This window comes from Puma concolor, chromosome E1 (assembly GCF_028749965.1).
Source record: "Puma concolor isolate L17-30 chromosome E1, mPumCon1.1.hap2, whole genome shotgun sequence".
Taxonomy (NCBI): domain Eukaryota; kingdom Metazoa; phylum Chordata; class Mammalia; order Carnivora; family Felidae; genus Puma; species Puma concolor.
In genome coordinates, this window is record NC_141680.1 from 37282481 (window position 1) to 37299887 (window position 17407).

The 17407-nt window shown below is 44.7% G+C and overlaps 1 protein-coding gene and 1 long non-coding RNA gene across 6 annotated transcripts in view; both read right to left on the reverse strand.

Moving 5' to 3' along the window:
- KAT7 (lysine acetyltransferase 7) overlaps positions 1-17407 on the reverse strand; it is a 32256-nt gene continuing 14849 nt past the window's right edge. For 2 of the 5 annotated variants that reach the window (XM_086687031.1, XM_025915573.2), the window contains 10 exons: positions 16292-16381; positions 14731-14829; positions 11948-12058; positions 10230-10421; positions 7529-7618; positions 7147-7287; positions 5963-6056; positions 3591-3737; positions 2869-2975; positions 1-1728 (listed from right to left, as the gene is read on the reverse strand). In XM_086687031.1, coding sequence (XP_086543157.1) covers positions 1627-1728; positions 2869-2975; positions 3591-3737; positions 5963-6056; positions 7147-7287; positions 7529-7618; positions 10230-10421; positions 11948-12058; positions 14731-14829; positions 16292-16381 — 1173 coding nt within the window. In that variant the 3' untranslated portion in view covers positions 1-1626. Of the gene's footprint in view, positions 1729-2868; positions 2976-3267; positions 3738-5962; positions 6057-7146; positions 7288-7528; positions 7619-10229; positions 10422-11947; positions 12059-14730; positions 14830-16291; positions 16382-17407 lie in introns of those variants that run through there. The other 3 variants (XM_086687032.1, XM_025915581.2, XR_015244082.1) reach the window with 2 other exon arrangements.
- Positions 4908-5956, reverse strand: LOC147574283 (uncharacterized). The gene is made up of 2 exons (XR_015244083.1): positions 5357-5956; positions 4908-5307 (listed from the first exon to the last, which is right to left on the reverse strand). It is a non-coding gene; the product is annotated as an uncharacterized LOC147574283 (long non-coding RNA).

Below are 17407 nucleotides of genomic sequence, written 5' to 3' on the forward strand. Positions count from 1 at the left end.
TTGAGCAGAGAACATGCTTTATTGAGGAGTAGATATAGAACAGCACATTCTACCACATGTGGGGAAGGGTTAGCTTCGATAAAAGGCCTTTACCCCTTAAGAAAACCCCCAGTGAAGTTGCTTTTGGATAAACTTTTAACAGTGACACTGAAACTGGCAGGGAGCTGCCACTGAACATGCTTAAAATTAGCTCCCCCCAACCCACAGTGAGTATAAGTAGTGTACAGAGATGACAGGAGAAAGGCACAAATGACCAGAGTCGGGATTGTGGGGAGGGCTCCACACGAAGACAGCGGTGTTGGAGGCGACCAAGTTGGGAAGGGTGGCGGGTCCTACATCAAAAGCTGCCCCAAGATAGCAGGTTATAATGGGCCGGACAGAAATTAGAGGGAGCATCTCTTCCTTTGCTTGAAACCAAAAATAGGAGACCGGAGAATGGGGGGGGAGGGGGGGGGAGGTTGGGTAGGCATGGTGGCAGATCCCAAAAAAGGAAATGGAGGAGGAGTTCTTGGAAGGGCAGGAGTGCTTAGTTCAAGAGGGGAGGGTGAGGCACTGTCGAAGAGGAGCCAATGTTGGCAGGGGGGGTGGCCACTCTGCCCTGCTGAGTCATGGGCTGAGAGGAGATCCGGAAGTCCCTCGCGGTCACTTCCTACTTCTCCAGGGATGTCCAGGCCAAAAAAAAAAAAAAAAAATCACCGCGACTCGGACAGAAGTACGGGTGTGTGCCAGATCGGACTGGCGGGCCCTGGGGAAAGTTCTGTGCAGCCTTACGACCCAGGGAGCGTGCGAACTGGACATTATTTTGACACCTGCAGACGTACATAAAACGGGGCGGGGAGTCAGGGGAGGAGAATACATTCAGGACTGGGCACTTCCCGGGGAGGCAAGAAGCACTCATTGGCTTCCCCGAGACACTTCAAGTTCACTGCAGGTGAACGCCAGGGACAGAATCACCACCTCTCGACCCTCCTTCTCCATTTCATTCGGATAAATTACATACTGTTACCAAGTTAAAAACTACTGGTCTCTGGTCAGCTGGACGCTGACCAAAACCAGACCTTTCAATAGAAATGGTGGGGGGAAAAAACTGCAAGGGAGGTAAAAATCCAAAGGGAATGGACCCCTCCGAGTGGGCACACACTCACAAGCGTTCCCTCTTCCCTGCTCTTCCAAAAAAAAAAAAAAAAAATACACGTTAAGGAGTAACTGTAAAGGTCCTGGTGGCGACAACCGTTATTTGGAAGTCTGGTGACCGGGGCAGCAAGAAGCACTATTACAAAGTTCGGGAGACACAACACAACCTGAAGGGGCTAGAGGGCACGAGGGGAACCAGTGACTGGACAGGTACAGTACCAAACAGAACACCTTGGGTCAGTGCTACGAGGGATCTGTGCTCAAGTCTACTAGAGATCCCATCCAGGCAACCTCACTGAGGCCGAAACAACAGTTCCTCAGAACCAGCGTCTGCAGAGTACGTGAGGCTCGGAGCCAGGACAGTCCTGAGGGGCGTGGCCTTCCCAGAGGATACTGTACTTGCCAATCACAAGAGCAACAGAAATGACAGACAGATCCCTAGGGTACGGATTCCTACTGCTGGGGTTCGCTGGCTCAGAGTAACAGGTCACTTTAAGTGCCCTTGGGAGGGGTCCATTTTAAACAGCTCGGATCCATGGTTTTATTGGAGTTGGATCTTTTGGCCTCCTTGGCTATCCACTCATCAATCAGGTCCTGGGGGAGAACAGGAAAAATTATTATACGTGTTCAACGAAAATGTCTTTGTACATACAGATTCCAAAATGCTGGTCAGTCAGGAAGGAATCGCCCCAAGTTTAATGATATGCTAAGGTGCGAAAGAGGTATAAAAACATCTCCTGATTTACAAAATGCTTTCCCGCAGAATCCGTTTCTTCCTACTGTGTCCTCCGTAAGAAGTGAAAATTATCCATCTTCCCTTCTTATACAGTAGTCAACCAAATCAAATTAAAAGTGGCCATGACTTGAGATGGAATTTGTTAAAGGAATTTATTTTAAAAAAAATTTTTTTTTCAACATTTATTTATTTTTGGGACAGAGAGAGACAGAGCATGAACGGGGGAGGGGCAGAGAGAGAGGGAGACACAGAATCGGAAACAGGCTCCAGGCTCTGAGCAGTCAGCCCAGAGCCCGACGCGGGGCTCGAACTCACGGACCGCGAGATCGTGACCTGGCTGAAGTCGGACGCTTAACCGACTGCGCCACCCAGGCGCCCCTGTTAAAGGAATTTAAAAGCACCTGCATGAGCCCTGCGGTCTACGAAGATTCCCCTCTACAGATGGGCAATTTTTTCCAATCGAAGAAAATCACGCAACGACACGAGTACTGTGGGACACAAAGCTGCTTAACTGAGCGGCTTCACTTGTGTCATCCAAATCTGAGACAAGAGCTTACCCAAAGTTTCTGAGAGGGGAAGATAGGAGGGAGACAAGCCTAACAGACATTGCTGCCTATGAAAAAAAAAAAGAGAGAGAGAGAGAGAGACCCAGTGAAAGGTGTATCTAAGCAAACTCCTCCTTTAAGAAGAGAAGGCGGGGGGCACCTGGGTGGCTCAGTCGGTTAAGCGTCCGACTTTGGCTCAGGTTGTGATCTCATGGTTCGTGAGTTCGAGCCCCGAGTCAGGCTCTGTGCTGACAGCTCAGAACCTGTTTTGGATTCTGTGTCTCCCTCTCTCTGCCCCTCCTCCATTCACTGTCTCTCTCTCTCTCTCCAAAACACTAAACATTAAAAAAAAGGAAAAAAAGAGAGGGCTGCCTTTTGGGTGTTAAGCCCCCACTTCGCTGTTAAGCCTTAAGAGACATTTAACCATGAGCCAGCAGCTGACAAAAACTTTACCTGTCTCTTTAAAACTAGATGTTTTCCTTTCCAGTACTTGAGCATCTGAAGGGCTTGCAGAGTGCTGACAATGTCCACAGGATTCACAGCTGTCTCCTGGCTAATTTCTGAAATAGAAGCACTACTGAGAACCTGGCCAAAGTGCAAACCCTCAAACCCCCAACTGAGCCTCCCTACCGCCACCCCCCCCCTTAAGAGGAAATCCAAATGGTTGGAATCTTTGATACTCAACCCAACCTATTCAGAAAAAGCTTACAGAACATTCATTTGACCAGTTCTAATAACTACAAAAGAGGAATAGTACAGCAAGAAATCACTCCGGCCCCTATGGAAATCAAGGTCAAAGACAGACCTGATTAAATTCTTCCACCCTGGCGTAAATATACAGGGATGTCTTACCAGCTCCTGTGTGTGCCAAAAGACTTGATGGAAAATAAACGTTTTTCTTCTTTCTGGACTTTTGTTACCAACCCCAGGTTTGTGAAACCAAATCGATAACCATTCCCAAAGGGCCAAACGCTCTAGAACCCGTAGGCACCTTTAGGGAGAGTCTCTGCAGTGCCCCGTATTCAGTGGGCCTTCTATTCTCATATTCAGATGAAACACAGAATGAGGCATTCTCTTTGCAGGTTACACGCACATCGGGGCCAGTGGAAAAGCTGGACTATTCAGCGGCATTAACATCTTGGGTACCAACCATCTTCAAGAGTCAAAACACCAACCTTTGATAGAAATCTCTTTGCCTTGGAAATTATGCAGGTAACGGAGAAGCACTTCTTTCCAGTAACTGCGATAGCTTATGAGTCCCAGGTCAGAGAGGGGACGTTCTGGGGAGCCAACTTTTTCTTCCACTTTGGAAAGCAAATAACCTGCCAGGGAATGGAACACACACACTGTTATTTCATCCGAACGGCAAACGACATTGTGCCAACGTGGCAGGCCTAACGAGAACCGTCTGCTGTGCAGTACATTAGGATTCAGACATTAACAAAATACAGTGTGGCTGCTGTATGGTATGCTACCTCGGGATAAACCAAAAGAAAGAATGTTATGTTAATATTTACTTGTACGAGACAGGAAGAAAACTCGAGAAGGTTTCACACGTAGAAACTGGTAACAATGGTTACCTGTAGGTGTGTGTTGGGAACAGGGGAGTGGGCACAGAGACGGGAAGCCATTTCATTACATCACTTTGTGTGTTTTTGGAGATTTAAAAATTTTTTAAATAGATTATTATCTCAGTACCCACATCTTGTTATGGGGATGCAGTCCACAAACTCCACTCTGAGAAACCTTAGTGGGAAACTAACCTGCTTTCGATAAATAAATAGCAAAGAAAAACAAGAAACAGATGGAGTGGGAACCTTCAGACTGCAAGTGATTTACAAGCCACTTCTATCAATGCCAATATATCCATTCTCTTTGGAATGAAGTAAAAATAATTATGCGTGCTTTTTAAAGGAACAAAATCATAAAATTAAGGAAATCTGAATACTCTAACTTAGGTTATTAAGGGATTTGGGGAGGTTTGGTTTTGTGTATGTTTTAACCTGAAATAGATCTTTTCTTTTAGAGACAGCAAAGTAATTGAGGGTAGAAACAGAGGTAAAACAAGACTGGCCAGAAAATGCTAATCATTCATTATAGAGGGTTTTAGGCAATGATTCTCCTTTTACACATGTTTGAAATTTTCCATGAAGACAAGTTTCTAAGATAGGTGTTACCTCTTCAGAGTTACAGGCACACACACACCCCCACCCCGGTAGTGGGACTGTTCCACTTCCTGATTTCATCTCTTCCCAGGTGGTTTAAACATGGAAAAGCTGGAAGGCTAACTCTAAGTATTCTAATTTTGACCAAAACGTGTCATAGGACAGTGAACCCTGCACAGAATACAGTTGATTCTCATCATTTACAAGAAGTTAAATGTTCTCTGAAGTCACGGCAAATACCGCACCACCGCTCCTACGGGAAATACCAGGTTCGGTTTCTATGAGCCTTTGGTCATATTTTCATCAACCCGCCATTATGCAACCTTGTTGTGTTTCACAACTTATTTAACATACGTTGCTGACTCCTTAGCATCCAGCTTCCGGCCAACAGCACCACAACCTACGCCTGAATGAAGCCTGCCTAACTCGGGTATTTTCTCTGCGAGGCACCCCACAGCCTTTCTGGATGGCATTTCAGCACTACACTTAGGGGCAATTTAAAATCACCAACAGGGGCACCTGGGTGGCTCAGTCAGTTGAGCGTCCAACTTCAGCTCAGGTCATGAGGTTTGTGGGTTCGAGCCCCGCGTTGGGCTGTGTGGACAGCTCAGAGCCTGGAGCCTGCTTCAGATTCTGTCTCCCTCTCTGCCCCTCCTCCATTTATGCTGTCTTGCTGTCTCTCTCTCTCTCCCACAATTAAGTGTTAAAAAAAATTTACAAACACTTGCTGTCTCTCTCTCAAAAATTAAGTGTTAAAAAAAATTTACAACAAATACAACCAGCAACAAAAAGCACAAAAATATGAAAAATGTAGCACTAACGGATCGTGAAACAAACATCTGTTTACACCACGAATGCCGAAACAAGGCACCTGCTTGTTTGGAGCTGAGAAAATGCAGTGACTTTTTGCTGCTGTGTGCGTGTCTACAAGTGACTGCAAAAGTGCCGAGAGTATTGACTTGGGGTTTAAAAATAAATTCCTAAATACAGAATACACTATTGATGCGGCCCGAAGCCTCTACCAGGTGTATATATATATGGACTGCCTCTAGACAAGGCCTTACAAAACCGAAATCCCTAATCCAGGAGCAGATTTGAAGCCTTATGTACGTATGTGCTGTTCCTAAGCCTCAAACGGGGATAATCCTCAAAAGCTTACTTCACTATCCTCTCTCTCTCCTACCCTCAGGTACCAACTCCGGGTTGGTCCAAAGAAGGTTCATTGTATACCAGGCTGGCCGGAATTGCTCAGATTTTTCTCCACGTATTCATTCACTTGCTACATGCCTGCCCGGAACTACGGGGACCACAGGACAGAAAGATGACAATGTTCCCATAGCCCCCGCCCCTTGTGGAGCGTGGGCCTTAGCAGCGTCACTTACTGAAATCAATGAGCATCTTGCCATAGCCCTGTCTCATGTACTGAGGCATGGTAAGGATACAGGACACATTGTAGTTGAGGAATGAATTCTTTTCCTGAAATCAAGAGCAAACAGATGGAAGCAGGTCACGAGGGTTTGGAACCAGAGGGGTCTGCGGTCCCACAGATTCAGAATTAGGCACCAGCAAAATATCTGGCTAACCAGTCCCGGGGAGTGGCTGGCAGGCTCACAGCTGTTACGTCCACACCTACTAGGTATGGCCAAAGCCATTAATCCCAGGGTTTCCCTAGCTCTTGGGATCAGTCTCATTTTCAGGGGGCGGACTCGGAGTTCTTTATAGTCACAGCGCAAGGCAAGGAGGTCTGAGGTTTTGACTGCTGAGTTGTCTCGGGCAACCCTCTGTAAATGCAATTTTTTTAAAAGGGGGTTGCCCACTGGAAAGGAGGGAGACCCCAAACAGTAAGCCCCCAGTTTGGAAGGGGTTGGTCAACAAGCAAACCACATTCTGTAGGATTCCACTTATGTCAAATGTTCACAAGAGGCACACTTCTAGAGATAGAGGGCTGGGAGGGGTTGGGTGGAAATGTGGAATGTCGCTTAGGGGTTTCTCGCCAGGGTAACGAAAACAGTGGGGCCTGTGCCGTTGCCGCACAACTCTACTAAAAACCACTTAAGTATGCACTCTGAATGAGTGACTCGTATGGTATGTGGATTACACTTCAATAAAGTTTATATTAAAAAGTCCTAAGCAAAATCTGGCCTTCGGTCTTCAAAGGCACAGTGGGGTTATCACTGAAAAGAGCCCAGCTAGAAAGCCAGGCAAAGGAATATATTCCTGGTTTTAGGCTAATAACAGAGGGCAGAGCCAGGAGGGTTGGCTTGACTACAAAATGTGGGTTTTAAGGGTTAGCAGGCAGGGCCTTGGCCAATAATTAATAGGCAGCTCCAGCCCACAAGTCCAGAAATGAATAAACCAGAAGCTTTCAATAAAGAATTGCACATTTTCATTAAACAACCTTTGATACATGGATTTCCGAGCCCCGAGCCCCCGCCCCTGCAAGGGAAGGGCGGTCATCACTGTCCAGGGTACTGCCTCTTCCTTGTCAGTGATTTGGGTCCCCATATGCCAACATCAATCACCCCTGCTGTGGCCATTAGCTTCTTAATCTCCAGATCCTGCTGACCTTGGAAAAATATCCAATCAGGTGACAGCCGGTGTTGTCCGCTTCAGTCATAACATAAAACAGGAAGGGTTCCACATCGTAATATAATGTCTTGTGGTCCAGAAAAAGTTTGGCCAACAGGCACAGGTTTTGGCAGTAGATCTGGAAACCGAGAAACAGAATTTATGTGTGGGCCAGCGACTCCTACACTTATCAGATAAAGGCCTAAAATTAAAGATCGTTATTGCTGATGAAACGGCAAGTGTACTTTGGTCAATAGTTGAACTTTATCTTCTTTACAGGGCGAGATGGAGACCAAACACACGCCTTCTGAAGCCTGTGAATATGCACCACCACCACCACCACCACTGCCGCCGCCGCCGCCCCTCCTGCCACTGTTTACCTTGTTCTTCTTGCCATCTACTTCAAACACAGAGACGGAGCCTTTGCGATAGATCTCATCGCCGGGTGGGTGTTTCCACACACATTTAGCCTGCAGGAGAACGGAATTCATATCAGGGAAACAAGCTTCCCCCAACAAGACTACCGCTCAAGAGGGAAAATGAATCACAGGTCAAACTTTAGTTAGCGGAGAGGACAGACAGCTGACACGCTTGAGAAGGTACAGCAAGAGAGAGTTTCTGTTTCAGTAAAACAATTAAAGTCTTCTAAAATCATAGTAATGTTTTTATGGTATTTTTATAGCAGTTTAGAACAAGATTTCTAGATGGTATTCTGGCCCTGCTTCAACCCAGGAGATTAAAGTCATCTACTACGTAAAAGACAGATAAATAAAAAAATACCCTTATTATAAAATGCCTTGTGCCAACAGGAAATTCTTAAGCAGCTTATTTCCAGCAGCTTAGAGTTGCTCAGTAAGGGCAAGAATACTTGACGTTCACCTTTACCAGTAAACTTTGCTACCACCTAGCCATTAGTCTTGTTTTCAGATCAGAAAATAGGCCTGTAATAAAAACTACCCCCACACCAAAGTGTTCCCTTTGGTATATAAGGAATAGGAGGAGCAAGTCCTTTCTGTGGCTTAAAAAAAAAAAAAAAAAGGACAAAAAAAAGGACAAAAAAAAGTCAAGCAACAAGAAACTGCAGGGGTAGATGGGCACCCAGCCACAAGGGGGCACAATGTACCCCCCCTTTCCTCACCTTCAATGGCTAATAGATCTAATTTTTTTTTTTTTAAGGTTTAAGACAGAGACAGAGCACAAGCAGGGGAGGGGCAGAGAGGGACACGGAACCTGAAGCAGATTCCAGGCTCTGAGCTGTCAGCACAGACACAGGGCTCGAACTCACGAACCTTGAGATCATGACCTGGGCTGAAGTCAGTCGCTCAATGGACTAAGCCACTCAGGTGCCCCTCTTAACCGATTTAATGCAGGCTGTCAGCCATTGCTGTACATGGATGAATTCTTTTGAAAAGTTTTATGTGAATACATTTTGAAATATCATTTAAGAAGCGCATGCACGTGGAACATTTTCTACCAAGTTTTATTGTGACTTTTGGTCAACTCAAGAATCATGGCCCAATTGGTCACATGTAAATCCAAGTATTAATTGGAATTACTTCGAGAAAGCTCCACCCAGTCTGTTCCTATATCCACCTCCTTATTCACGCTGGCTCTTTCCAATAACCTAATTAGTGTGACACTCATTTGTTTAGAAACAGAAGCCAAACTCTTGGCCAAAAGGCCAAAGAAGGCCCACATCAGTGATTACCCCTAAAGCAATGGGAATCAGAGGAGGTGTGAACGAAAACAGGTTTTCATTTCCGGAAATTCGATTCTTGCACCTCCCTTAATGCAGGAGGTCCTCAAATACACATAATGTTTACCTGACCTTCAGATTTATCCAAACCCTTTTTTTTTACCCTTCTACTACTATTTCCTGCCCTTTTTGACTACTTCATTGGTTAATGCCACTAAATAACCACAAACAAAAAGGAAGAAAGACTTAAATGGTAAGAAGTTCACATCCATAAAAATACCAGCCTTACTTTCACGCAGCAGCACGGCATTTTAGCTTCTCATGGTCTACAACGGTTGGAGACCAGGCCTTCTGGTACCGCTCCCCACCCTCTCCCCACACTGGTGTCTCCACCAGTCCTGCCCATCTCTCCAGCAGTCCCTCTCTACCCGAAGTCAAGCGTGCAGGGGTCTGAATGGCTTAATTCACAGGGGCAGTTCTGGGCCACAACACTACAGACCACGTGTTCAGCGATGGGAACACAAAAATGCAGTTATCCCCCAACCCAACTAGGGAGAAGAGTGGAAAGACAGAAACCCTGGGTTGTAGATGCTGGCCATATGGAAATCCTGGAAAATAAGGGGGGAGGGAACAGAAGAAAAGACACCCTGAAAGGTTTTGGAGCCAAATATGCTGTGACTGCAGAAACAGGGAGAGGAAGGTTCCCTGCCGGAAACGCTCCAGTCTTTCCCCATCTCTGCTCCCAGAAATTCCCATGTTTCAGACAAGACTTTTCGCCCCACAACTAGGGAAAGAAAAATGGCTTCAAGCTACAAAATATCTAGTAACCAATAAAGTGAGTGTCATGTCTTTGTTCCTATTTAAATAAGAAGGACAATGTTCAGGAACCAGAAAGCACTAAACTTGAGAAGGCACCAAAGGACCCATTTTGTAAATTTCATAACTTGCCTCCTTTAAATAAGCATTCATTCAACAGTCACTGGGCATTTACTGCCCACACTGGTTGCTAGGGATATACAAAGGTGAGTCAACGTTGTCCTTGCTCTGTCTAATGAAGTCAATCTAATGAAGTCTATTTGTTTTCATCTAGCTTGGGACACATAAAAACTGCAGGCAGGTCATTTATATCTCAAGGAGAAACAGAAAGGAGCAGGCATTGTGTGACAGGATGTGGTTAAGGGACATCAATTGTTTCAGGTGCCACACAGCACACCTTGCCACAGGCTGAATCCCCCAACCGTGAAATGTGGCTTTCAATTTCCTATGCCTTTATCTCATTGCTATGGACCACGGAGAGATGCATGGATAAAGGCCATCCAGATAGACAGCAATATCTAGAGCTCCAAAGCTCATCACCATCATGATTGCGGACCCGGACAACTTACCATGTGCCGGCGGAGTATCGTTTGGCTCTTCATGTATTTTAAACAGAATTCGCACATGTAGAGACGCCCCAATCGTGCATACTCTTCAGGATAGGGAGAATGGTACCAAGTATCGAGCTCATAACGACCAAAAGCAATTGTTTTAATCATGTTGCTCCCCTCTGTGATTTGGCCTTGCAGCCGTAACTTCTCCTAGTGTGGAGAAGAAATCCAAAGTCAGAAGATTAGAATTGATCATCTTTGTTATTAAAAAACCCGTAGTTAGCTTACTATGCATACTACCACGCTAGGCTAGGAGAAAAATAGAACTGGCTTCTAACTCACGAGAAATTTGCACTATGGAGGGCTACCTACCTGGGCATGGATAATCAGGAAGGCTTCTAGAAAACTCCTGTCTACACACTGCCTGGCACAGGTCTCAACAGACAGCAAGCGGCTTCTCTCTGCTCCCCCCTACCATGCTCCAGGCCTTGTCTCTTGAACCTCAGAACAAGTCCTTGGTAAAATTTTGTTTTTAACCAGCCTGCACCAAACCAAATTTTAAAGCAATCTACCAAGAATGCAAATGCCCCACCCTCACTGGACACTTCTAAAATGAAACAGAAGAGATCCAGAATGTGCTTTGAGATCTGCTTCTAAAGCTTATGGATTGTTGGGACAGAAATCTACTGGGATAGGGGGCCATCCTCTCAACATCGGTCCCTGAGAAAAAAAAAACATTCCTGAAACATGAACGGGTGCTTTAATTCTGTAATCTAAACTCCAGATAAAGTAGAAAATACTTCTGGGGATCTATCTCTACTCAGTCGCTAGAATTTGTCAGCATAACCAGGTGGAGAGCGGTGAAACAGACTAACCTGGGGAATGCTCTGTTCTGGAGCAGAACAGAGAAAGCCAGCCATAGCACAGCAGCCCAGCCCAGCCCAGCCCAGGGCAGCTATCAAACCCTGCCTCCTCTACATTTCCAATAAGTCTGTAGGAGGATTTGTAAATTAAGTGTTTGATAAAATTAAAAAAAAAAAAAAAAAAAAAAAAGGTTTAACGGGATGTTCAGGTTTTAAGCTAAGTTTCCCCAAACACATTTAATCTGTTAAATCAGAGGTACCACAGTTTTTAAAAGCAAAGTTGTTGAAAATTCTGCCTAGGGTATCAAAACTATGCGTAAAACTAACTGTAAATAAAAAGCAGAACACAAAACCAGCTTCATGTATGAAACTTGGCTAGGTCAACGCTGAATTTTCTAAAATATCCACCTACAGTCTTTTCCATTATTCCTCTTCACTGTTCTTTTAGAGCTAGCCTGGAAGGGCTGAAGAAACTGCTAAGCCTAAGCCAAGTTCCTGGAGGGGGTTAAGAGAACAGAGAGGCTCACCAACCAGTCCAGAGGCTCTCAGAATTGCAAATTACCCAACTGAGACCCAGGGGCACCTATTGTCTTTACCAGCCTCAATACCTCCACACCCGAACTGGTCCTTCCGGGAGGTGAAAGGGAGAGAGAAAACCCATCAGGCAAAGGAAAGAGAAGGGAGGAGGGGTAATTAATTTTAACTATGAATGGGGTGGATCACCTCGAAGCTGGATAGCTGGGGGAGGGGGAAGAGATTCAAGCGGCAAAGTACGTTTGTTTAATTCCTGGCCAACTGATGGCTGATCATTCTTCTTGGCAGTCCCACATGCCCTTCCCAAGTGGTCCAGAGCTTGAAGGTTTTCATACTCACCAAATCCTCTGAAGCCCGGGCTTGCGCTCTTCGGAAAAGATCCAAGTCATATTCGCTAGTCAGGTTTTCCAAGAGAGGTTCCCGAGTATTCCCATAGGTCTGTCTGTGTTCCTAGGAAAATAGCCAGAGCGTGATTCTCTCTGCTTCTAAGAACTTCATCTATTTCAACTGATGCCAACCAGAGGGCCAAGCACAACTATAAGCTATTTACTTAGTGCCTACTATATGCCAGGCATTATACTCGGCACCAGGAATTGAGCGTAAGACGCACTATCAGGTTAATGCCAAAAACCACCACTATCCACCCTAATGAATCTAGAAAGAAAATGCTCCTACACCTTCAAAAAGGAGCTTCATTCTTCTATCTCTAAATGAGCACCTCGAGGATCAGAATTCTATGCCTCCATTTCTTCATCTGAAAATGTGCATGACAGTACAAATAAATAAAAATGTAACAAACCCAAAGGCACTACACATTCCTAGACAAAACAAAAAACAAAAAACCAAATCTCTGACACTCAGAGTCTGAGAGTTTAGACTGAAAGGGAAAGCTGCAAAGGGGAAGGGTTAGCTGCGCTAAGGAGTCCTTGGTAAATTCTGTCCCGAGTCGCTGCACCCACTGCGATCTGCCAAAGGCCCAAAGCTCCCGACTCAGATCTCCAGCCCAAGTGCACAGGCAAAAGAGGATGGCCTCTTTAAAAAACATTTTACTAAATATTAAGCAAGAAGAAAGAGGCAATATTCATAGAAAATCCGAAGCATAAAAATAACCCAGTTCTTAATAAGTATCAAATCTCACCATGATAGTAAAGTATCCTTGCGCAGGAAAGGAAGGGCACGAGGGAAACTTCCCTTTTAAACCTCCAATTCTAGCCCTTCCCACTTGATCCTAGACTCCACCTCCCACCCAGAGAATAGGAGATAATGGTTGTTAAGTGGAGTGGATGGCTCATCCTAGGGAGACCATTATAGAGTTCACACACATTAGCATATGAAAAAACCATTCACCAATATCTTGAAGCTATTACAATTTCTTCAGGTTCTTCTGGGCCCATCTGACCAGTATATTTTGAATTTGGACTCTGTTATCTACGATTTAGGTTCTCAGTATTAAAAGTATTTCTTCTAGTTTCATACACATCTTTTTTTAAGTTAAAAAAAAATACCCTACCCAGCATTTTTAACAGGAAGGTTGGGTCCCCATCACCTAGCTCAAATTATTGCAAAGTAGATGTTTGTAAGATAAACTTCAGGAGCTTTTCCTTCAGACACTCCTTGTACCCATATGATTTCTGGGCAAATTACCTCTCTAAACCTCTCCATTCTTATCTACGAAATAGGTAAGACGCCATCCGTCACAGAGGGCTGTCCTAGAAATGATGGGAACAACATGACCATGACACCTAACACACAAGCACTCAATAAATGCTATTACCATATTATTTATGCCCCATCTACCCAACATGTGAATAAAAGCCCTGAACCAGGCCAAGGGAAGCAGCAGTCAGCCTCATACTAGAGCCTTCCCTCTACAAACCCAACAGTCTGGTGTAGGTGTTTAGCTACAAATTAGCCCACCATCCATCTCCTACTGGCTGTTGCCATTTATTCGTAAGATTCTCATTCTCAGGGCAGGGAGGACCACCAAATAAAGTAAATACGTAGTTTGGCACGTTTTGGCCTTAGTGAAGCCACGCTGACTGTCTAAGCACTCACAACCCATCTAGTCTGATGACTCAAGAAGCCAAAATTCCAATTCCATGAAAAAATAAACATCAGAAAAAGACCCAGAGATCACACAGCAAAACACCCAGGGGGTTACATCTCAGAGGGTGATTTTTATTCTCTGTATTTTTGGTATTTTCTTTCTTTTTTTTAACGTTTATTCATTTTTGAGAGACAGAGTGCGAGTGGGGGAGGGGCAGAGAGAGAGGGAGACACAAGATCTGAAGCAGGCTCCAGGCGGGTAGCTCAGAGCCTCACGCGGGCTCGAACCCATGAACTGCGAGATCATGACCTGAGCCAAAGTCGGATGCTTCACCAACTGAGCCACCCAGGTGCCCTTTGGTATTTTCAATAGTAAGCATTTATGAACACATTTATAAATCTTTATCAATTACATATATTCATATATCGCATTTACAATAAGTCTTTATTTAAATTTTATGCAAAAATGCTTTGAAGAATTTTTCATGAACTTGAGGAAATTAGTTCAAACCATTTAAGTGAAAACAAAGAAATTCAAAGCTGTACTTACAGTAATATCCAAATGACATAAATAAGGCATTATGTAAAAGGTCAGAAAAGGTCAGGAGGCTCTCCCCCCAAACGCTAACTGTGGTTACTTTTAAGTAACCACTACACCCAATGTGAGGCTCAAACTCACAACCCCAAGATCAAGAGTCAGATGCTTTTCTGACTGAGCCAACCCGGCGTCCCTATTTCCCTGTACTTTTCTTAATTGGTCTGTACTCCCTATTACAAATGTGAATTACTTTTAAAACTAGAAAAAAATTAAAATACTACCAAAGAAATCTTATTATATAGAATACATCCCCCAATTAATACCCTTTATCATGTAGGAATTTTGTTTTCCCATTAAAAATACACAGACTCTCACTCAGTTGGAATACTTTTCCTTATACAGACATCTCCAATATCTTGGTATTTGTTCAAGGGGCTAAATTTAACCTTTTACAGCAAATCTGAAAAGCAGAGTTTAGAAATCAAAAGCAATCACATGCAATTACAAGAGTTCATGCCAATGGTCAACGTTTTCTCACCATGTATTTCTCCTTCTGCTCTTTGCTCAGCCCAGAATTCCTTTTCTTCCTGAGTTCGGCCACCTTTTCCTTATACCGCAGCTGCCTCTCTGTTGGTGCCTGAAAGGAAAGAGAAAACTGAGAAGCTAGCCAGAAAACTCATTATGTCAGTAAGTTTCAAAATGAAGAACAAAACGAAACGAAACAAAACAAAACATGGCAGGGAAGAAAAAAACGCCAGACGTGTGAAGGCCACCCTATGCCTATGACGGCAATTTTAAAATTCCAAATTGGGTTCCCAGACCACCGTGGTTACAGGCAGTTCATATTTATTTTAAATATTAAGCCCAAAAGAACACCATGTTGAGGGACGTCTCCACCAGAGCAACACGAATAAAATAAAGATGATTTCAATTCAGTAAGCATTTATTGAACGTTTACTGTTTTCCCAGTACTGATACGAGAAGGAATACAATTTTTACACTGAGAAAGATTAGAACCCAAGACAGACAATGAAAAAAAGTAGAGCTACCACTTACAGAGTGCGTATTACCTGCCAAGCACTGGGGATAGGTATTTTGTTAGCTGACGCCCCTACCAGGTAGGTATTCTTCTTCACTCGTTGTTATTAACAAAAAAATGCCAGGTGTGTTACAAGGACAGAAAGTTTAGGGAGGTTAGCTGACCTGCCCAAGACCACACAGGTAGAGTCACAGAATGACAGTATTCAAATCCAGATCTGTCTGGCTCCAAACCCAAACTTCTCCCTCCTCACCATGCCTTCCTCTGCTATCCACCTATAATCTAACCACAAAAACAGACATCCGTATGATGAACTGTGATAAAGGCTAAACCAGCCTTCGGAGAACATTACGATGGAACAGATGAGGAAGAAATTCATTCTTGATAGGAGATCTGGGAAGAGTTCCTACCACAGCTGAGAGGTGCTGAAGGCCTTGAAGGATAAGCAGAATTTCTTCTTGGTACAGGCACAGAGTTAGGCAGAAAAACAGTAAGAACAAAGACCAAAGGCATTCGTGGAAGAACTAGGAATTTAAGCGTAATCAACAAGCACGAACGTTCAAAGAGGTAGACAAACTAGGGCAAAGCAGCGTCTAAGAGTCCAAGGGAAGAGAGAAATGGAAGAGAAATGACATGACCAACAAGTGTCAAATGCTAAGGAAAAGTCACCGCTGACCTCGGAAACATGCCAGCAGAGCGAAGGGGTTTGAAAGTAACAAAGGGCTAAAAAGTAGATGCAAAGTGAGGAAACAGAGCAGCAAGTGTATCTTTCAAAGAATGAGGATTATCTTTTATCACTATTACTATCATTATCATAAATAGCACGAGTCCTTCATTTATGAGGCAGAGGTGTTTGTTTCACGAAATTTTACTCTTTGGAAAAACAAAACAAAACAAAACAAAACAAAAACGCTTCTGAGTTCATGACTGAAGACCAGTTATTTAGAAATACCACAGGGAACGAGAGGCACAGATAGACCTAAAGACCGTTAACGGGGCAGAGGAGATCCCAGACTTGGCTCTCAGACTGTGAGCGGCCAGAGTTTAACAAGGCCCATACCTGGTGCCTGGTTGCATGCCTGTTGTTGTCATCTTGCCTGTGGGACAGCATCCTTTCTTCTATCTGCTTATCCCGGCTCTGTGCTCTCACCTGCAACCATCAACAACGTCAATAAATCCACCTGCTTCTAAGACTAAGTTTACTGAAAGCATAAGAATACAATGGTCATCCCTTGAATTTACGTTGCACTTTCACTTTCAAAGGGTCTTCGCGTTTATCAGCACAATCTCTACAAGAATAGGCGAGGCAGGCGTCACAGTCTGTCTCCTCAGCCACGAACTAGAGTCAGAGAAGTGAAACCAAGACCGCTGACTGGTGGTAAGGCTAAGATTTTAATTCAGTCTGAGGACTCTGAGCCTGGACCCTTCCCACCGTACAGTGGATAAGAAACAAGAAACCGTGAGGAAGTGCAAACACAGGGCAAAGAAGTGCGAGGGAAAGGGTGGACGCCTGGGGTCAAGTCTATAGGGAAACTGACCTCTGGAGTCGGGTGATCCTAAGACGGATCACATCAGCTCTCCCAACCGTTTCAGGACCATCTCCCGGAAGGAGAGGGCTCGTATCTCACCGCCTGTTCAACTTCACACTAGGACTAGGACTCGGCAGGTCAAAACACAATGACTGACATTTTCCCACAGACCAGCTCCTCCCAAACATTCCGTCTATCAACAGCAACGCTTTCTAAGCAACTCACCACATCAGAAATGAGAAGGTCGCCCTCGTTGCTTCTCTCTGTCTCACACCTCGCGTCACAAAATCCATCAGCAAGTCTATCAGGCTGCTCCCCTCCAAAACATATCCCGAGTCCAATCAATTCTTACTATCTCCACTGATACAACGCCAGTCCAGGCTACTAGCTCCTGCCTGAGCTCAGAGCGGTCTGCCAACTAGTCTACCTGGGTCAGCGCCTGCCCCCTCCAGTCCATTCTCCACACCACGAACCAGCCGTGACTTTTAAAAAGTGCTCGTGAAAATTCTATTACACCTCTGCTAAAGCCCTCCAAATGTGTCCCGCCGCCATCACAGTAAAGACGCACTTCCAACGCCAAGGCCTTAACAGGTCCTTCATGATCTGGATCCGGCTTCCGCATTCCCGATCACGTTCCAGCCACGCTG